General features: G+C 54.5%; 1 protein-coding gene across 5 annotated transcripts in view; it reads right to left on the bottom strand.

Moving 5' to 3' along the window:
- Positions 1-20,980, bottom strand: part of Tmem63b (transmembrane protein 63B) — a 25,576-nt gene continuing 4,596 nt past the window's right edge. For 2 of the 5 annotated variants that reach the window (XM_078019950.1, XM_078019949.1), the window contains exons 2-24: positions 18,172-18,354; positions 17,815-17,894; positions 17,545-17,583; positions 16,561-16,651; positions 15,134-15,171; positions 14,119-14,261; positions 13,974-14,025; positions 13,405-13,513; positions 12,689-12,759; positions 8,846-8,926; positions 8,392-8,515; positions 6,962-7,095; positions 6,686-6,844; positions 6,419-6,572; positions 5,364-5,470; positions 5,045-5,131; positions 4,743-4,808; positions 3,367-3,529; positions 2,696-2,801; positions 1,595-1,762; positions 1,224-1,339; positions 982-1,062; positions 1-722 (exon numbers count right to left, since the gene is read on the bottom strand). In XM_078019950.1, the coding sequence (XP_077876076.1) occupies positions 531-722; positions 982-1,062; positions 1,224-1,339; positions 1,595-1,762; positions 2,696-2,801; positions 3,367-3,529; positions 4,743-4,808; positions 5,045-5,131; positions 5,364-5,470; positions 6,419-6,572; positions 6,686-6,844; positions 6,962-7,095; positions 8,392-8,515; positions 8,846-8,926; positions 12,689-12,759; positions 13,405-13,513; positions 13,974-14,025; positions 14,119-14,261; positions 15,134-15,171; positions 16,561-16,651; positions 17,545-17,583; positions 17,815-17,894; positions 18,172-18,330 (2,520 nt within the window). In that variant the 5' untranslated portion in view covers positions 18,331-18,354 and the 3' untranslated portion in view covers positions 1-530. The remainder of the gene's footprint in view (positions 723-981; positions 1,063-1,223; positions 1,340-1,594; positions 1,763-2,695; positions 2,802-3,366; positions 3,530-4,742; positions 4,809-5,044; positions 5,132-5,363; positions 5,471-6,418; positions 6,573-6,685; positions 6,845-6,961; positions 7,096-8,391; positions 8,516-8,845; positions 8,927-12,688; positions 12,760-13,404; positions 13,514-13,973; positions 14,026-14,118; positions 14,262-15,133; positions 15,172-16,560; positions 16,652-17,544; positions 17,584-17,814; positions 17,895-18,171; positions 18,355-20,980) is intronic. The other 3 variants (XM_078019951.1, XM_078019953.1, XM_078019952.1) reach the window with 3 other exon arrangements.

Here is a 20,980-nt window from a genome sequence, read left to right on the forward strand (position 1 = left end):
TAGTTTTTCTTTCTGTTTTATTTTAAAGGAAAAAAAAAAAAAACAGTGCAAAAACCCATTTTCCAGTGTCAGCCATGCCCACCCCCACCTCCTCTAGCTCGGTACCCCTCCCCTCTCATGCATCCCTAGGGGCTGGAGGTTCCATATCCCTGGGGGAATTAAGGGGAGGAAAGAACTGGGGGGGCAGCCCTGATCTGCCTGCCCCCCCAGGTCTCCAGCCATGGCACCAGGTACCCCTCTTGGCTCTCATTAACCCTTTCCTGTCCACACTACTGGGGGTACTGATCGGGGGAACTCCCTCCACACCCCTCTTTGCCCCGGGGCCGGCTCGGGGCTCTCCTCACTGAGGTTGGGGGACTCCCTCCCTCCCTCCATGGTGGGGGGAGAGTGTGGAATTCCCAGATTTAAATATCTTAATGAAAGCAGGGGACGGGGGAGGAAGGGGCTTTAGATCTAATAAATTATTAGCGTTTTAGTGTCCGTGGGGGCAGGGCGGGCAGGGCGGTCGGCCTCCAGGGCCCCCCCTCCCCTTACTGGTGAACTTCATTCTCTATGAGGCTGTCCTCGCAAGACTGGAAATCTGTGTCCGTGAGGCCATCAGGTGGCATCAGCAGCTCCTCATCTTGGGACGAGGATGATGGGGGCTCGTCCCCCGAGCTCCCGGGAGCCCCGTCCCCGTCCCCGTCCCCCTCTGAGTCCTGCAGCACCTGAGCGATGTATTTCTGGGGGGAGGAGGAGGGGTTCGGGTGAACAGCTGCCCCCAAGGGCTGGGGGGGGGAATGAGAGTCGTGGGGGCTGTGGGGACCAAGGGTCTGGAGACAGGGAGTGTGGGACAGCCCTCCAGTGAAGCAACCCCCCCCCTCCCCAGTCCCTCCAGAGTCTAGAACAGGCTTCCCTCTCTGGAGGACTCATAGGACACCCAGTTTTGGGGTTGTCTCCGTTAGAGGCTCCCCAGGTTTAGCCATGGAGCGGGACACTCACCGCAGATTTCGGGACAGCAACAGCAGTGGGAGGCCGTCCATTACTTCTGGGGCCCACAGCATCTGTCTCCGTGTGCTCAATCTTGAGGGCCCAGAATAAATTATGGATTGGAGGACATGTCTTGGCACTTGACACCCACCGTAGCTCCATATCCTCTCAACACTCCACTGACCCTGCCCCCGGCTTCCTCCCTTCCCCCTCTAACCCCCCGCCAGCTTCTGCTCAGAGTCACGACCCCACACCTTGTAGTTGTGGGCACTGAGGTATTTGAAGTGTCCGAAGCAGACGTGGCAGAGACAGATGACGATGGTGATGACCAGGACGACGAACGTGAACATGGATGTGGGCGCTAGGAACCCTGGCATGGGTGGTGGGCAAAGAACGGAGCTGCTACCTGTCCTTCAGGCTCCTTCCCAGGGGCTCACTGCGCCCACTTCTGGTGCCTTCTGAATGTACTCCCCCACTTCCACGAGCTACAGTTTCACCGTGACCTCTCCCGGTCCCTTGCTGTGACCCCCAGCCTACGGCCCTCCTGTGCTACTCTGCTTTGACTGTGGGCAGCCCCCCTCTGCCCCCACCTCCCAGCTCCCTGAGGGGGGCGGGTGGCCCTCACCCGTGCGCATGGTGGAGAAGAAGAGCAGCCAGAAGAGGCAGAGGATGGGCGCAGCCACCACCTGGTTCACGGCCCCGGAGTGGATCTTCTTGTCCAGCTTGGCCGGCAGGTAGGCGTAGTAGAGATTGTACCTGTCTACCAGGTGCTTCAGCAGCATGTACATGAGCCCTGGGGGAAGCCACATGGCCCTGACCTCGAACCAGTGCTACGGGACCTTTGTGGGTCTGTCACAGGTTGCCCTGGCTTCCCGAGGTGGCCTTTCACACCTCCGGTCCCTTCCCAGCCCTAATTCAGGATGGTGTCCCATGTTCCTGGCAAACCACAGAGCTCCAGCCTCCTCCACTCCTGGCCTTCATTCCCTGGTCCCTCACTAGAGACTCTCCTCTCAGGAATCCACTCATCTGGTCAGTAAGAATCCTCCTGAAACCCATCCTGCTTTTTCCTACTCCTGTCCCTCAACCAATGAGTACAAATGAAGCAACACGTTCTATTTCCCTGGAGACGGAGGGAACGGTTCACGAGGACAAGGATGTTAGTTGGGAGTGTGGGGTTTCACTAGCCAGAGAGGGTGGTTAAAGGGTTAGGGATGTTACGGGGGGGGGGGGAGGCAGAGGCTATTGGTGGGGAAAGAGAATTTTTGCTAGACATCATCAAAAAGGAAGAGAGAACTGCCAAAGTCACACAGCTCTGCTACGGAGGACAGCTCCACCCAAAGGTCTTTCTTGGGTTCCAAGGACTGTGAACAGTGTAGATGCCTGCGTAGGTGTGTATGTGTGTGTAACACGTCAGTGGGAATGTGACGTGTCCACGTATATCCAGTTGGGTAAGGACATCAGTATGGGCACATAGGCCCTGCTGGGGTGACTCTGCTGGGGGACCCAGCACACCAGGTGGGTCCAGGTCCATTCCTGAGCTGAGATGCTCTCCCCCTCTTCCCCTAGGCCGGGCCCCAGACTGGGCCAGGGACCAGGCGGGAGGTCGGAGGGGCCGGTCTCCCACCGGGGCCCTGTCCACTCGGGGTGGCCTGCCTTACTAGAGTGGAGCGGGTGAGGCCCTGGGTTCCCCCGAGCAGGGCCCAGGTCCCGGCGCGGCGGTGCCTACCGAAGGGCACGATGATGGGGCAGGTGATACTGTAGGTCATGACCACCGTGAAGACGCACATCATCCAGGCGTAGGCTGCGCCAAACTGGAACTCGTAGGCCTGATGCTGGGGGGGACATGGGCAGGAGGGTGGCTCAGGGTGAGGGGGACAGGCTGCAGGAGGACGGGGAAGGTGGGAGAGGGAAGCCAGGAACTCTGGGGCTGGGAGTGAAGTCACGGGGTGCAGGGACCTGATGTTTGGGGAAGGGAGGGCAAAGCAGATGGAGAGAGGGACTTGACTGAGGGGAGTGGGGGGTCGTGATGGGGCCTAGAAAGGGGCCTTCCAGGGGCCAGGGGCTGGGAGGTGGGGGGCAAAAGTTGGGAGGATTGGGGATGGGGTGCCTAGAGCCCTCTTGGGGAACTGGGGCAGAAGGACGCTAGATCTAGGGAGCTAGACCTCTCCCAATTCCCAGCAAAAACACTATAGCTTCAGAACTCAGGGACCTCTAGGGTCATCTACGTCAACCCTCAGCTACACATATGGGAAAACTGAGGCCCCGGATGGAAGGGGATGGCCCAGGGCGGTAGACCTGGGCTCCCCAAGTCCCAGAAACCCTCGCCCAACTGCTGCTCTTTCTGGATGGGCCACCAGGGGGCACTGTGCGGGCCGCGGCTGCCCCAGGCGGCCATACCCGCTTCACGTTGCGTCTCTCAGCAGCCGAGCGCGCCAGGCAGAGCCGGATCATGTACATGAGCAGGCCTGGGATGCGCAGCAGGTCCATGGCGTTACCGATAAAGGCTGAGGCAATGACGTAGTTCACGAAGAAGGCGCCGTTGTCCGGCAGGAACACACACCTGCGGGCACCGGGCGCTCCAGCACTGCACCCTTGGGGTCACCCAGTGGCCGCCTGCCCACTGCCAGCATGACAGCACACCAGCCTCACCCTCAACCTGCATCCTTCAGGTGGACACCCCCAGCTCAGCACCCCACAGCACCTGTGCCCCAGTCCCTCAGCAGTGTGAACCTCAGAGACAGAAGCCTGAGTGTCAGCAGACATCCCCAAAGCAAGACCAGGTACTCTCAGAATGTAAATGGACGTAGCCTGACAATGAGCCCAAGTTCTCTAGAACTTGCCTTATAAAAACTCATGGAGAAAGTGCTCAAGATTGTCCCAAACTACCAGAGTGTTCAGGGTGTGTCTGAGATCTCCACAGATAACCCTAGTGGGACCCTCAAAGACTCCCAAGGATGTGAACCGCAGGAGCACCCAGAAAGTTCTCCCCTTAGAGCTTAATCCAGAGTTAAACCCAGAAGGTGAACCTCAGTCACCTCTACAGACAAGCTTCAGAGACCCTTCCCCAGGAATCTGCAGGGGAGGGAACAAGACCTTTGTCAATGCTCGAGACCCCTCAAGTGTGAGTCCAAGATCCACACAGGACTACGGCAAGCCCCTGGAGCTTTTGCACATAACTACAGCCATGCTATCACCCCCAATGTGCCCTCACAGGGACTCTCAGAGAAGACGCCCACAGAGGACTCTCCCGTCACACTGCAAACAAGAGCCCGAAACTTCAGATGTTCCCAGAACTTATGCTGCATCAGCACCACAAAGTGTGAACCCCAAAGCCCCCAGAGACATGCCAAGCTGTGAGACCAACAGCCTCCCATGGCCACTCAAAGGTGTGAGCTCCAGGGACCATCAGGGATACCCTGGGAATCCTCAAGTCGCTCCCAAAGTACGACCGAGATCCCACGACCATTACCTCTCCAGCCGCCCAAGCAAAACTCAAGACTCCCATAGTCAGTCTGGAATGTGAGCTGAGATCCCATAGAAACCCCCAAGTGTGGGCCCCAAAGCTCTTTAAGCACCTTGAGGGTGAGCTCAGCCTCCAGACAGGTTCCCATCTCCACACCCCAGGTACCCTACGGGCGCCTCTTTCAGAATGACCCTGCAGACCCGTGGTGGTGTCAGCCCCTCTTTCCACGGGGGCTGGGGGGTGGCAGGGTCTCTCAGGCATGCCTGCCCCTGCCATCCGGTCTCACTCCTCAGGGGCCCCCATCACTCACTCAAACCGAATAGCTGCCTCAGCCAGGAATTTCTTGTCGAAGAGCCAACGGAAGAAGAGGTCTAGGCTGGAGGGGAGGAGAGAAGTGGGGTGGGGTGGGAACGGCACAGAATACCAAGGGAGGGGGTGTCCCCCCATGAGCCTCTGGAGAGGCCCCAGACACAGGACAGATATCTCAGGAGGCCTGGGGACGGCCAGGCTCTGGATGGTGTGCTCTTGCTTTGTAGAGCAGGAGCCTGAACTGTCTCCCTTCCCTGTCCTGCAACCTCCGACCTGGCTCCCATCCCATCCTCTGAAACTCACCTGCTCAGTCCCAGAGAGGGCAGGAGCAGCACCATAAAGATGAGGAAGGTGTAGCACTTGTGCATGGTGGTCCTGTTCTCCCCGGAGCTGAAGGGCAGCAGGGGTCAGAGGTCAGACAAGCCCAGCCTCCAAGACCAAGACAGTGTCCCTAGAGGGTTCCCATAGAAGGGGGGCTCCCCAAGGTGAGGACACAGGGCTCCATCCATTCCCTGCCAGCATTGGGCTGGCTGGGCAGGCAGCCCGAATGGCAAAGGGCAACCCTTTCCCTAGTGGGATCAGTGTACAACTAGAGGCCACTGCAGACAGTGTGTGACCTTACCGTGTCCAGTGGGCTTCAAAGAAGGCAGAGTAGTAGACGATGGTGGGGAGCAGAGCCGAGAAGCACCACAGCAGCAGGGTAGGGAAGAACTGGGTGATGATGGGGTTCTGCAAGGGATATGGAACAGGGGTCAGTTCAGGGGGCCCAGCTTGTTTTGCACACCTGCCTCCTTCCCCACTGAGTCCTGGGCCCACAGCTCTCCAGGCCCCATGTCAGAAGTCCAAAAACACCTGGAGGGCCAGGCCATAAACAAGTACAGTTCCAGGGTGAATGATACGCCCTTGATGAACACCTACTATGTGCAAGCACTGATGTACTTTGTAAATGTTAATCCTCACAACAGTGACACTGGCCCATTTTATAGGATGGGTCAACTATGGGGAAAAGAGAGCAGATAACTGACCCAGCTAGCAAGCTGTGAAGTGGGGGCATCTGCACAGGGGGTCTGGGTCTTATCCATTATGCTGTTATCACTCAGTGATTTTCAAATTGTCTTCCTTCGGCTGATTTTGTTGAGACAGGGTCTTTCTACATTGCCTAGGCAGCCTCAGACTCCTGGGCTCAAGCAATCCTCCTGCTTCAGCCTCCCAAGTAGCTGGAGCAGCAGGTAAGTGCCACAGTGCCTGGCAGACTGTCTTCCTTTGAATGTTGGGTTCTAAAGCAGTATGCTGTGTAGAGGGGGGCCGGGGGAGGCCAGGCAGAAATGTCCACCCCACTGTTATCTACAAAGCCTGCTTTCCCACATGGGTTTCATGCTAATAAAGGGATCAGACTCTAAGTGAAGCCAAGGATCTAGTCTAACCCTTCCAATTCCCAGTTGAAAAGACAGAGGGATGAGAAAAAGGGACTTTTCCAAGGTCACATGGTTGACCAGGACTGGACTCTCTTCCCTGGGTGTCTCTAGGAGTTGTAAACCCAAGGGTGGTCTCCTCTAGGGGCATCTTGGAGGGGCCAGGCAGGGACAAACAGGGCCAGAGCCAGGCTGGGCAGTGGGAAGGAGGCCTTCAGGGCCTGGCATCTATGGTCCCGAAGGGCTGGGAGGGTGTGGGCCTCACGTTGAGGTACTCCACAGGCTTGGTGACGTTGAACTTGTCCATGGTGGTGATGATGATGGCCGGGGTGGTGAGGAAGAAGAGGAGGATGAAGAGGACAACATTGATGACCAGGCAGCGCAGCCACCAGATGAAGCCGCGGATGGAGAGGTGCTCCCTGGGAAGGCGAGGGAGGGATCACTCCAGGGACCCAGGACCCAACTGGTCCCCAGTGACACCGAATCCCTCCCTGTCCTCCTCCTCCCCACTGCTGGCATCCCTTTTGCTCACCAGTAGATGTTCTGGGGGTCGGGGGCATAGGACACGGTCCAGTTAGAGATGTGCAGGGACTCACTGCAGGAGGAGGGCCGTGGCTCCCCACGACAGGTGCAGCCCTGGCACTTACACACGTTGAAGTCCTTCAGGATGCTGGGGAACGGGCACCAATTACTGTGGCCCCCGCTGGGGATCCCACTGCCAATGCTGGCTGGGAGCACAGGGACCTGGGAGTCCCCGCGGGCTGTTTGGGGACAAGGGCCAGGGGTGAGGGCAGAGTGGGGGGCTCACATGGCGGTGATGGTCTCATTGTGGAAGGTGACAAATGCCATGCCTAGAGGCTTCTCGTTCACCTTCTCCTTCTCTCGCTTGTAGTCCTCCTTCAGCTTCTGCTCCAGCTTTGTGTAGTACTCAATGGCCTCCACCTGCCAGGGCGGGCAAGGGCCAGGGGCTCTGGTCATAGGGACGGACTGGTACCCAGGGGCCGTGTGCTCACTACATGCCAGTCCCGATCCTTGGATTGTTTTAAATTATTATTTTATTTTTGTGGGACTGGGGATTGAACCCACTCTATCACAGAGCTACATCCCAGCCCTTTTATTTTTTTAATATTTATTTTTTAGTTTTAGGTGGACACAATATCTTTATTTTACATTTATGTGGTGCTGAGGATCAAACCCAGTGCCTCGTGCATGCTAGGCGAGCGCTCTACCACCGAGCCACAACCCCAGCCCTTTTTAAAAAATTTTTAAGGGGCTGGGGATGTGGCTCAAGCGGTAGCACGCTTGCCTGGCATGCGTGCGGCCCGGGTTCGATCCTCAGCACCACATACAAACAAAGATGTTGTCTGCGCCAAGAACTAAAAAACAAATATTAAAATTCTCTCTCTTTCCCTCTCTCTCTCTTTAAAAAAAATAAATAAATAAAAATAAAAAATTTTTAAGACAAGGCCTCACTAAATTGGTGAGGCTGGTCTCAAACTTGAAATCCTCCTGCCTTAGCCTCCCAAGTTGTTGGGATTACAGGCATACACCACTGTGCCCAGCATCCTTGAGGCTTTTTTACATGTGTGGAGTATCTTACAAGGTAGATAGAATTAGCCCCATCTTGTAAACAAGGAAACAAGGCACAGAGCAGTTAAGGAAATTGCCCAAGGTCATTGCTGTTAATCAATACAGTGCAAGGCTATTTTTTTTTTCTTAATGGTACTAAGGGTCAAACCCCAGGGTGCTCTACCACTGCATTCCAAGTCCTTTTTATTTTTATTTTCCATTTTGAGACAGAGTCTTGCCAAGTTGCCCAGGCTGGCCTTGAACTTGTGATTTTTCTGCCTTTGCATACTTCTGAAATTATAGATGTGCACGCAGCTTCTATCTGACCTTGTCTTTTTTTCTTTCTGATGTTTTTTAATCTGGGGTTTGAAAACCTGGTCACTATATGAACAGGACAAACCCAACAGTGGGAAATGGGGCTCTGAGGACTCCAGGGACAGGTGGGGACCCACTGGGGCAGGGGACCCAGTCTAGCCTCCTCCGGGAGTCTGTTTCCTTTTGGGTCTTACTGTGCCCCATGCCTGTTAGTGCGTTCATTCCTGGGGCTGCGGGACAAGTTCCACCCTGAGGTGCACTCATCTCTGATACAACTTGTCTCTCCCAGATCTGTGCAGAACTCCTGCGACCTGTCAGGGGCTGTGGGGGCCCAGCTGCCAGCTCACATCATACCTGCTCGCAGCCACGCACCACGCAGCAGCAGAGGTGGCCGCAGGGCTTAGGGTTGATCATGGTGGGCACGTTCTCCTTGCTCTGCAGGTTAGTGAAGTAGAGCTTTCCCCGCTCGGCCTTCTTCCTGTGGAACCCAAGTGCCTGTTACCCAGCATCCAGTGTGGCTGGGGCTGGCTTGGGAGGATGGGTAGGAAGCTCAGCTGGAGAGACCCATTCCCTAAGGACAGGAGCTGCCTGTTCTTGGATTTGTTTAGGATGCGTGGTCCAGACACGCCCCCACTCAGGCCTTGCTCTTTCCAGAGTTGAAATAATAGGTACTTTGGGGGTTGAATTAAATTCAAATGCCCTTGAAGCACCTGGAAGGGGACCTAGGTTCTCATGTGGCAGTCAAGATGTTCTCCACAATGGGCGGGGGGCCCTTGGTGTCACCCTCCCCTGCCCCCAGCCCTGGTACCTCTCAGCATCGAGGAACATAAGTCGAGCCACGTTGTAACAGGGGCGGGCCTCAAGAACCGTGCAATTGGGGTAGGCCTCCCTGAAACAGAGTCCAGTTGTCATCCTCTGCAGTGACACCGGCCACCTGCTGCCCTGTTACTCAGAACTCCATTTCTTGCAGACACACATCCCAAATCCGAGCACCCCTTTTCACAGTCTACAGAAGCGACAGTTCCCCAGAAATAAGACTTTCCTGTTAGCCAGGGGTAGTGGTGCACGTCTGTAATCCCAGTGACTTGGCAGCCTGAGGCAGCAAGATTGTTAAGTTCAAAGCCAGCCTCAGCAACCTAGTGAGGCCCTAAGCAGCTCAGTGAGGCCCTGTCTCTAAATAAAAAAATTTTTAAAAAAATGGGGGGGTAGGGTGGGGATGTGGCTTAGTGGTTAAGTGCTCCTGGGTTTGATCCCCTGTACCAAAACCAAAACCAAAACCAAAACCAAAACCAAAAAAAAACACTTTGCTGTTTTATTTTGTTTTGCAGCGCTGAGAATTGAACCCAGCTTTTTTTTTTTTTTTTTGCACAGTAGAGCTTGAACCCAATCCTTGTGCACACCTGAGCTTCATTTCAGTCCTTTTGATTTCCTTTTATTTTTAGATAGGATTTTGCTAAATTGCCTAGGCTGGCTTCAGCCTCCCATGTAGATGGGATTATAGGTACAGCGTGCCACCACGCCTGGCAAGAATGAAACTTTGAAATTCCTCCTCATGCTCATCCAATTGGGGTGGGGCACAGGTATGCATGGGAGCTGTGAAGGCAGTGTGTGTGATGAACCCAGATGTGTGAGGACATCCGGGCTAGGCCAAGGCTGGGGCTTGATTCTTATGCAAGGCTATGAACTTGAGGTTGAAAGAAACTGTTTCTAGTTAAGCTGTTTGCTTAACCCTGTTTGCAGAAGACAGATCTTGTCCTGATCCAACACTCGGACTTGACTACCCCAACCAACATACAGTCCTGTCTACAGATGACCTAGTCCCCAGATGAATTCCCTAACCTTGATTTGAGATTAACTAGAGAGATATGTCTGACTCACCAATGCTCGGTGTCCAGCCCAGCAATTCCTTTTAAAATCTGATTGCATACTGCTCCTGGATCCTAACCTTAACCTAGACTGAGTCCCTATCTTTTTATGTTTTATTAAAATTTTAATGAAGGATCTCCAAGTATTAAAGATCCTTGAGATACAGTTCTACAGCAACGAGATGGACTTGGCAAACTCATGAGAATTTAGCAATTTAAATCTGGGATGGGGTCCTTGTAAATGAACCTTCCAGGAGCTGACAGAACTTTCCCGGATAATGTTGATGCTCACAACATTTTAAGTTTCCTCTTTGGAAGGGCATGTTCTCATTCTCCCTAAACTAATGGCAGATCCTCTAAACCAGCTGCACAGGCCTCTGATTTTGCACACGGGATGTTCCCTAGTCTGTTGAGACAGTCTTCCAATCCAGATAGACCCAAGACCTGGACCACAAGCCCTCACTGACCTTGATGACCACCCCAGAAGCTCAACGAAGATAAGAGCTGCCTCTTGTTTATCACTATATACCCAGGCCTGTCCTAATCACTTGCATACAGAGGTGCTTAATAAACTGGGCTGACCAAATGGACCAATAATATGCCTATTCCACAGTGCTTCTCCCACTGATCCCCAAAACTCCAATCAGGAGCTCTCTCACCCCTGCTTATAAGCTGATCACTAATTTTAATCACAGATTGTTTCCTAAAGAAAGCTCTAGACCAACCCATTAAACAAACAAACAGGACTGTAACTTCCCTAGTCACTCCCAACGGGTCTGGTTCTTCTTTCGTCTTCCTGGCCTGAAACCCCGAGTAGGTGCACCACACCATGTGCAGAGTGAACAGGAGGCTACAGGCAGGTCCACTCCCTCACGGTGCTCAGGTTTCTGCCCTGATAGGGTCATATGGTGCCCACCCCACTGGAAAGAGCAACACATACCGACCCTTGTCACTCTGCCTTTTTTCCTGCTTTGGATCTCAGCAACTCCCTGACTTGACATAGTGTCTGCTGCTAGCTCATTGTTCGTTATCTGCCTCCCCTGACTAAGAGGCAAGCAAGTGAGGGCGGGCCTTTCTTTCCTTGTTTCCTGGTGTAGCCTCTGCTCCTTCCCCAGAACAGGCACACAGTGCACCAGGTATTTGCATTAAGAGAACAGACATCAGCACAATAGGTATCAGCTGACAGCTGATTCCAACTGGACAAGAATATGAAAATGTCACTGAATTCTGAGCACACACTATCCTCAGTCCTGACCCAAATGGACCCCAATGCTGAACACAGCTGGAACCTTGGATGAGACCCTAGATAGTCCCTCACACTGATCAAAGAAGATCTAATTTTTGGGAGCGGGAGGTACCAGGGATTGAACTCAGGGGTACTTGACCACTGAGCCACATCCTCAGCCCTATTTTGTATTTTATTTAGAAACAGGATCTCACTGAGTTGCTTAGCACCTCTCCATTGCTGAGGCTGGCTTTGAACTTGTGATCCCTCTGCCTCAGCCTCCAAAGCCACTGGGATTATGGGCATGCGCCATTGTGCCTAGCAAGGAAGATCTAATTTTGACAGGTGTTCTGTGTGAGGATAGGGCTTGTTTCTAATGTATCTATGCCTGTCACATAGAAGGCGTACAATAAGTGAGTGTCATGTGAATGAGTATCCATTCAATAATGCCAACCTCAACCCAGGCTTAACCCTGTAACACTGGGCCCTGGAATCTGACCCTGATTCAATACTGACTCCTAACCCTGCCCAACCTCTGTCCCTGATTGGATCGCATGCTGGCCTGATCCAGGACAGTGACTGAACTCTGATTCAGGCCAGGTGACAGCAGATCCAATTCCAAGAATACACCCTGATTCTGACCACAGTTCATGTCCTGGTCAAGACCACCGATCCCATTATCACGACCACTGCTGACTCTTGACTCTGACCACACACTGAGACCCATCTCTGATCAGATCTTGGTCTTGCTCCTGAGGCTGATCTCCACGGTATGAATCCCGAGAGCCTGATGACTTTTCATTCATCTTTTGGAGTCCCAAAGCCCACAGAGCAACTCATGACCACCAGCACTTGAGAAAGTTTGGTGAGTGAACAGATGAATGTATGAAAGGTCCCCCAATTCTGTACCAAATTGTCCCTACATATTCACATAGATGGGCCATTAACTAAGACTCCCTTCCCCCATGAGCTGCCCCAAGGTACACCCCTGGCCATGGGGGGACAAGGTGAGTGCCCTCTTTGCCCCTCAGTGTCTCTGTCCTTCTCTCCAGTGTCTGGCCACCTGGTTGTCCTGGAGATGCCTCTCCTCCAGACAGAACTCCAGAGCTAAAAAGCCCCACACCACACACAGCCCAGGGGAACCCATGAACTTCAGAATGCCATTAATAATTTTAAAGAAGCAGCACATTTTCAACGGACCCTGGGCCAACAGCCCAGTCCAAGTTGGGAGGAGTTGGGGGATGGTGGAGGGAACCAATGTTGTACTCTGCAATAGTTTACTTTATTTCTCCTGCTCTTTAGGTAGAGAGAGAGGATGCTGGGAATTGAACTTGCTAATTGAACACCCTGGGACCTGAGCTTGCTAAGCACACAATCCACCAGCCCTCTCCTACTCTTAAAGGGGCCTATCACCCAGGTTGCGTGCTATACTACCCTGGAATGAGAGACCATCTTTCCTGATCTGACCTCTACCCTGCTGCAGACCTCTCAGTTCCAGAGTATGAGGATGCTCTTAGGAGGGTCTGCAGACCTAAGGCTGGGGAGGGGGCAGCTTACTCACTCGAAGTGCTTCTTGATCTTTTCTGACTCTGCATATTTGGAGATTCCGTTGATGAAGAGAGTCCGCTTCACCTGGATGAGAGGGGGGCAAGTTTTCCTTCCCGAGGACTCACCCAGAGGAGCCAGGGTGTGTAGGGAGGGGCTGGAGAGGGGCTTTGTTTTGAAAGGGTGAGCGGAGAGGAGCAGACAGAGTGGGAAGAGATCTTAGGGGTATGACAGGCCCCAGGGAAAGCCAGAGTTGTGCTTCTAATGGAAACCAAGTGACAAAGACAAAAGAAGAGGCTGCTAGCCTTGCTCTGTGAGAGGTTACAGGGTGGGTGGGTGGGTGCTACTTTCAGATGCTTGGAGCCTGAGGATGCAGCGGTGGCTGGCATGGAACAGGCACCCAGCACTGGTGTGGTGAGTGACTAGGTGGCAAAGGACCGTGACTACCATAATACCAGCCGCAGCTCTTTCCCCAGGCCAGGCCCCGCATGGTGTGCAGGGGCACTGCCATATTTCACCTTCCCAATAGCCTTGAGAAAGGTACTATTATCCCATTTCACAGGTGAGGAAACCAAGGCTTTAGGGAGGGCACACAACTTGTAGGATGGGGGTTCCTAAGCCAAATGGCCTAACTCCACAGCCAACACCCCTGAAGGCTGAGCAGTCATGGTCTCAGAGTATAGATGAGGCTGGGGGTAGGGACGGGTGGGCCGGAGGCTCTGCCTCACTCACCAGATCATCCTCCTTGTAGCGCATCTTGGAGGTGTGTCTGCGCATGCTGTAGACGGTGAGCAGCAGGTACAGGAAGGCGAAGGAGGTGTGCAGCCATAGCAGGTTGTTCCTGTGGGGGGCAGAGGGGATCCCTGGGGGCCACTGGGCTGGGACACACTGAGATGCTCCCAACCTCTTGCTGAGTGAACCCCTTCATATGGAAGAGGCCCCTCTACTGCCACCAGTCTTTGGCACTGATCGCTCATAGGGTGGGCCCCATACCTCACAGCCCCTAGGCCCCCAAACTGTTCTACTCTAATGGAAGTGTCCTCAAGAGGTCATTGCTTCACGCCTGACCCACTGGCTTTATGGTACCCTTCAACTTGCCCTGGCCAGCCTTCCCTGGACTGAAGGTCACCCCCTCCTCCACAGGTGGTCATCCTTAGAGATCCCTAGCAGGTTCTGCCCTGGTTGTCTCCAACCATCTCTGTGGCCTCAGCTGCCTTCTCCACTGATGATGCTCCATCTCCCCCACCCCCTGCCCTGACTCTGGCTGCAGAGCCCAGACCACAACCAGTTTCCGGCCTCACCCTGATTTCAAGTTGGCAATGGTGGTTCTCCCAAAACTGTAGGCATTGTTCTCTGGAAGGGGGAAGAGGAAGAGGTTGATGATTGGGCCGGGCATGTGTCTCCTGTGCCTCCACTTCCACCCTGACCCTATGGGCCCTCACTGACCCAGCAGGTCCCCTGAGAAGTTGACAGGTAGCACGATGCCCACGGAGAGGACTCCCACGACAACCAGCAGCCCGATGATGTGGCGCTGGAAGGACAGGTAGTGCACCGCATCGCCCCCACACTTGTCCCGGATCTCGTCGTCCCTACAGGCCGTGGGGGCGGGGCAGAGGACGGAGTAAGGACCAGCCTGCTTGTTCTCTCTCACCCCAGCCCCAGATCCACCCTATCCCTGCTGACCTGGCAGCAGCGTGGGGGTAAAAGGGAAGGGGGGCGGGAGACAGAAGACAGAAGGAATGCATGGAGAAGGGAAGGGACTCAGGGGCTAGAAGGAAAGAAGGAGTGGAAGAGGAAGAGAAGAAATGAAGTGGAAGGAAGAGGAAAATCTGAGGGGAAGGAAGCGTGGGGAGAAGGACCTGGAGTGGGCGTGGTGACAGAAAGGGGTAGAGGTGGGAGGAGGGGCAGCAGTGGTGCCCTTGGGGTGCTGGCTGAGCTGGAAGCAGCCATACTTGGGAAGGGGCCTGGGGCCGGGGGCAGTGCTGACCTGCCGAGCCTCCTGCCTGTCCCAGCGCTCACTGCCTGCCTGCAGGCCTCTGGCTGAGGCTCCTGAGTTCTGCCAGCTGGACACTGGCTCCTGCCTGAGGCCCGGCGGGCTGATCCTGGCCTGACTGAGGCCCCTACCCGTTGGCTGCACGGAGGCTGAGGCAGGGGCTCCAGCCTCCGCTCTCAAGGCGTGGGGGGGCAGGGAAAGATGAGGGCAGAGCTGCCCCCTCCCCGAGCAGGGTACCACAGAAAAGACTGGGATAAAGTAAGTATCCAGGAGAGTGCAGAGGCCAGGCACCCCCACTGCTGGGCCTCACAGCCTGGCCTCCGGGAGCAGGGACTGGAGCGCGGGGCTGATTAGCAGCACCAGGGCCCTCAAAGCTGCTGGCCTCTGGATTTTGTAGGGAGATGTCAGGTTCTGATGTTTTTTTTCTGTTTTTTCTCTTTCTTTAGAGCTTGGAGACCATTCACTTACTTTATCCTGAAGATGGCTGTCAGCCAGGAACAGAAGCCCTGGGGGGGACAGAAGGCTATCAGCTGGAGGCCCTAGCCCAGCAACCCCAACTCCCCTCCTCCTCAAGTCCCACGCACCCCACTCTCACAATCACCTCCAGGCTGTGGCTCACCTTGGCATAGCTCCCACACCCACCCACGGTCCTGGAGAAAAACCCCATGCCCCGGGAATGAGCCGAATCCCAGGGCTGGGGAGAGAGGAGAGGGAATGTCCCTGCCATCAGAGATGAAAAAGGCCCAAGGCCAAACCAGGTTTTCTGTGGACCTTCATGTCCAGAGCTACAGGATCCTGTGAAACCCTGTAGTGTGTGGGCCAGGAAGGGACGGGACAGATTGAGATTACAGGAAGGGTAGTGGGGTCCATTAACCTCCAGCTAAGAGAAGTTTGCACCATGGCTGCCAAAATCAGAGGGGCCTGCTAGGCTGCCTGATTCCCTGCCTCTGTCTTCTAGTCTACTCTGGAGGGACCCAAACCCAGGGTCTCCCTCTTGTATCCCCAGGCCTGCCTTCAGGCAGAGGGTGGGGAGCTACAGGGGAGAGCTGGGCACAGAGAACTTGCACCCAACCTCCTACCAGGAGAAGGCCAGGGCCTAGAGGACCGGGAAGAAGGCACCTTCAGTCCAGATGCACATCATGCTCCCTGGGCATTGCCAGGGTCTGGGGACCATCTGAACACCTCTGGCCAGCAGGGATGAAACCTTAGCCTTGCCACTTACCCACAGGAGTCCGATTCAAGAAGCTGACAGCCATCTTCTGCCGGGGCTGCTGCAGGAGCTGCCACCCCCAGACCCCCAGTCTAAGCTGAACTGGAAATAGCTAACCCAGTCTGAGGATTAGAATTCAGCCTGAGACTCTCACCCTCAGGATGACAGAGGGCCAGGCAGGCAACACCTGCATGCTGGGTCTGATATGGAAGGGAGTGTGGGGCTCCTGCAAACTGCCAGGACTGGAGGGGCCACTGCTACTCAGCCCCGACCCCAGCAGGTCAGCTAGCCTCTCGGTCAGGGCTGCCAACCTACAGTCTCTGAACAATCTATCGGAGACGTATGTTTTGCTACACAGGCCCGGAAGGCTCATTATGATTTCTATAAACATGTCTAAAGAGGAAAGGTGGCCTTAGGATTAATCAGCAGCAGAGGTGAACATAGAACTATTTTGACAAACAAAATCTTGGATTTACAGACGTTAGGCTTAGGCTGGTGAGAGACTGAGACACGGACAGGAGTCAGGAGCTCTGGGCTGGGGTGGCTGTTCTATGGCTCTCAGTAAATTCACTTTTCTTGCTGAGAAGCAGCAGCGTCCCTGACCTGTAGCATTGTGAGCTAGAGGTTGCTCAGCCCACATGCCCTGGTGCTGGGAGGGCTAAAATGTTTTGGGGAGGATACTCACGTTGTCCCTTTGGTCAAAGTCGACGGAGCTGGAGACAGAGGTGAGGCGTTCATACCGGTCATGACTATCCCCGTGCATAGCTGATGCCACGCTGAGGGGTAGGGGAGATGAGAGATCAGAGGCAATTGTGAGCCCCAAGGGAGCGGCTGTGGGCACCCAGAGTTCTAGCGCTACAGGAAGCATAGAAAGCGCAGAGGCTGAAGCAGGAGTGGTCGCCCTCTACCCTGCCTCCCTCAGATGAGCCCATTCCCTTCAGGGGCACTGGTGCTGGGCAGCGGGGCACGACGGAGGAGGGTGTCCTCATCAAGGCCCAGGTGGAAGAGAAACAAGGTTACAGGGCTCTGCAGTTCCAGTGCTGACCAGCAGGGCAAAGGGCCAGTAATTGGAAGCTGGACTAGGACAGCTCATAGGGATGGGGGACTGGAAGATGTCTCTCAGGAGGGGCCTTAACCTCCCCATTCCCTGTCCCAGCAGCTGCCACAGCTCCAACTCCAGTCCTATAGACAGAGACCACAATGAGAGACACAGGCCAGACTTGGGGGCTCCTTGGGCAGCTCCCCTCCTAGGCCTCCAGAAGGGGTAGGCAGGGGACCCTGGAACATGAAGAACTAGCTGTTAGGGATGAGAAGCCAGTGGGGACACCCAATCTTGTCTCTGCATGATTGTGCTGGGGATCTCCTGGAGGATGGTCCTTCCCCCTCCTGCCAGTGAAGGTCAAAGGCTGCAAAGGCAGAGACACCTAGGCAGGGACTTCTCTCAGGCAGGGACCCAGAGGGGGAGCTGAGGGGGGTAGGGAAGCAGAGACAAGCTGGGGAGCCCCCTGCTCTGCAAAGCATACCGCCTGCGTTAATCTGAAACATGAGCCTGCAGAGGAGAAAACTGCAAAAAGAAATCAGCAACTTGGCAGGAAGAAAAGAGAAGCATGAGAGAGGAAGAAAAAGGAAAGCTGGTTTAGTGAGGATGAGGGGCTGGCGCCCCACATACTATTCCTGTTCCACTCGGTCCCTCTCCTGCCGCCGAAGCCTGAGGACAGAGAACAGACAGGGTTAGCAGGGGCAGAGGAGAGTCCCTGGAAACTGGCAGGGGACTGAGGCCCAACTAAGGGTCCTTGTGCCCCCCATGCTGGCTCTGCGACTGGTCTCTCTTGTTCCCCTCAACAAAAGGGACAAGAGAGGGCTGGTTCTTTCCTATTCCTGAGCAACGTGGAATAAGGAGGGTGTGTGCAGAGGTGGAGGGAGGGTCTCACACCCTTACCTGTCTGCATCCGTCACCAGGGCCAGCCGCCCATAGTCCCAGGCCACCTTCCGGAGGATAGAGAATAAGAACAGCAGTGCCTGGGGGAAGAAGGGGGAGTCGGCTGGTGGAGACACTGCCCACTGCTGGACCGGCCAGGGAAGTGGGACAAAGGGGCCTGAATTCTTGGTTCAGAAGGGGATGCCCCTGGCTTGGGTGAATTCTCAGAAGCTAGACTGGGGCTGAAAGGTAGGCGTTCCTCCCCAGGGAAGCCTGAGGATTCAGGGTCAGGTGGGAGAGTGGATGGAATTGGAGGTGTTTGCCAGGGATGGATAAGGTCTGGGCGCCCAGGGTGGGGAGTGGCCTGTGGGAACTCACAAGGAAACACATGAAGTCCAGAGCCAGCACGGTGGGGACGCCCCCAAAGGGCAGGCCCTGCAGGACAGTGCTGCGGATGCGGGCACTATAGCAGTAATCCTTGGGGTTGCTGTTGTTGAGGGCCGTGGTGCCCAGTGTGGCCAGCAGGAAGGGCAGCATGGCTGCTACTGCCGCATGGTCCTCCTGGGCAGAGGGCAGAGCAGTCAGCTGGGTTGGCCCCCTATTCCCCTCAATGCCCCAGCAGAATGGGCATGGGGAAGGGGTGGTGAGGACAGATCGCCAGGCTGCCTGGAAGAGTGGAAGCTCTGGCCTCCAGAGATAAGGGCCTGGTGAGGGGAGGGCTGAGTCACATGCATTTACCTTCACTGGCTCTCGAGCTGTGACCCTACCCCAGGCCTGGGGAACTCAGCCCAGATGTCAGGCCTGTTCTGGGGAGAGGGAATCCGCGAGGCTGTGTCTACTCCACCCCACCCCACACACTCTCTCCCAGTCTCTCATTTTCTCTGCCTCAGGTAAGGGCAGAGCAGAGCTGATGGAACATGGAGAAGGGTCTTAGGTCTAAGGATCCAAGGTTAAGAGAAGGGATCTCCATGCCAGGGGAACATGGCCCAGGAGCCAGCTGCCTCATCCTCATCCTCTCTATCTCTATTAGAACATGGTGAGAGGGCAGGGGATGTAGCTCAGTGGCCTTGGGTTCCATCCCCAGCACAGCAGAAAGAAAAGAAAAGAAAAATGGCATAATTATATCTGCTTAGAGTTTTAAACTCTGTTAATTGCCTCAATATAATTGGCCTCAAAACAAGATGTTTGGCCAGGTTCAGTGGCACATGCCTATAATCCCAGCTACTTGGAGGCAGGAAGATCATAAGTTTGAGGTCAGCCTGGGCAACTCATCAAGATCCTGTCTCAAAATAAAAAAAAAAAATAAGAAGGGCTGGGGGTGTAGCTCAGGGGTAAACGGCTCTTAGATTAAATTCCCAGTACCAGAAAATAACACTAACAAAACCAAGATGTTTAGCCCTGTGTCCTCAGAGCAGGGGTCTGAGGATGAGACACAGGAAGCAGATAAAAAGCAAGACTTCTGGGTTTGTGTTACCTGCCCAACCCCAGCCACTCATGCTTACCCTCTTCCTTTCTTCCTACCATGGCACTAGATACCCCTGCACTATTCCCTCTCCAGCTTCTTTACCTTCCCAGATCTCTGCAAGGGGTCACCAGAACAGTATGAAGACTACAACTCCCAGAATGCCATGCTCCCACCCCCACAGCAGGGCAGGCTGGGAAAGCTATCCTCTCCAGCAAGCTTTTCCATTGGCAAAAGAGGGGAGAGTGGGCAGCGGTTTGGCCTGTCCAAGCCCCTGCAACCAGGGTACTGCCCTCCTGCCCATTTCCATGCCAGGGCCCTCTGTTCTCTGGGAGGATGGGGTGGGCAGGAGGAGGGAAGGGGAGCCAGCTAGCCGCTTGGGCTCTGGAAGTGCTAGGGGACAGAGTTAAGCTGGGCTCTGGGGAGGTTCCCAGGGAGGAGACATGTAGCTGCAACGGGGTGGCATCAGCACCTGCTGCCCCACCCCATCCTACTGGGGGGCCCTTGGGGGCCCCTTTTGCTGACAACAGTGAAGCTCTGCCTAGGCGGGGGATGTCCCCAGGGAAGAAAGGAAACCTGACAGAGAGAACAACAAACCTAGAATGGGTGACTGCAACTTTGGAAGCAAGTGTTCCTCACCTCCCCTGGGGTGACTCAGGGATTCTCCAACCCACCAGCCCTGGGTTTTTCCCTTCTCCTTCTTAACATTCCAACCAGAGGGCAAGAGGCAGGAGCTTTCAGACGGAGGAGGAGGAAGCTGGGGTTGTTTACATGTTTCCTTGGTCCCAGGGAGTCTTTGCAAAGCACGGGTTAGGGAGGCTCAGGGAGTAACTGTCCTGTGTGTATACATGCCTCCCTCTTTTCTAGCCTAAGCTGACTTTAAAAATCACACTAACTTAGTACTAAAAGTACTAAGTTATTGAGCGTCCATTATTTGAAGAGTCATACATGGTTGCATCTAATCCTCAACAATCCTATGAGTACCATTGCCATTTTAAGATGAGGGTAGAGGGTTTAAAGAAGTTAAGTAACTTTCCCAAGGTCTCATGGCTACTAAAATGATGGACCCAGGATTCAAACCTAGGTCAACTTCTTTCTTAAGCTAGAACACTTTTTTTTTAATTCTTTTTTTTTATGTTGATGAACCTTTAATTATTTATATGCGGTACTGAGTACCTAGTGCCTCACACATGCTAGACAAGTGCTCTACCACTGAACTTGTCACAAGCCCAGCCCTAGAACACTTTCCCACCCCCGCCTCCCGACATGCTTAGAATGAAACTCTACAGATTGTTGGAGCTTCATAAATAAAATGCTCACTAAACATTCTCAGGCCAAAGAACACAAAGGCACTGTGGGAAATGTGTGTTTAGATGAGCAAATATGTGCTCTTGTGTGTGCTTGAATGTGTGTGTGTGTGTCTATGTGCCTGTGCTCTAGGGGAGCTAAGGTGGCTGAGGTGACTGCAGTCCACATAAAGAAGGGAGTTGCTGGGTTTAAGTGGAGGCATGAATGTGGGTGTGTCTGGGTGCCTGGGTATGTAAACATAAAGTGCACAGACCCTGGGGCACCAGAGCAGGTTAAAGGCAGTCGTATGTTTCCAGGGCTAGGGGTGTGGATGTGGGGGACTCTAACTCGTGACCCACTTTCTCATCTCACCACTCCCAGGCACTCTAGAAATCTCAACAGCCCATTCCTACACCTCACTGGTTCTTTCTCCAAACC

The sequence above is a fragment of the Ictidomys tridecemlineatus genome, chromosome 8, assembly GCF_052094955.1.
Source record: "Ictidomys tridecemlineatus isolate mIctTri1 chromosome 8, mIctTri1.hap1, whole genome shotgun sequence".
NCBI lineage: Eukaryota > Metazoa > Chordata > Mammalia > Rodentia > Sciuridae > Ictidomys > Ictidomys tridecemlineatus.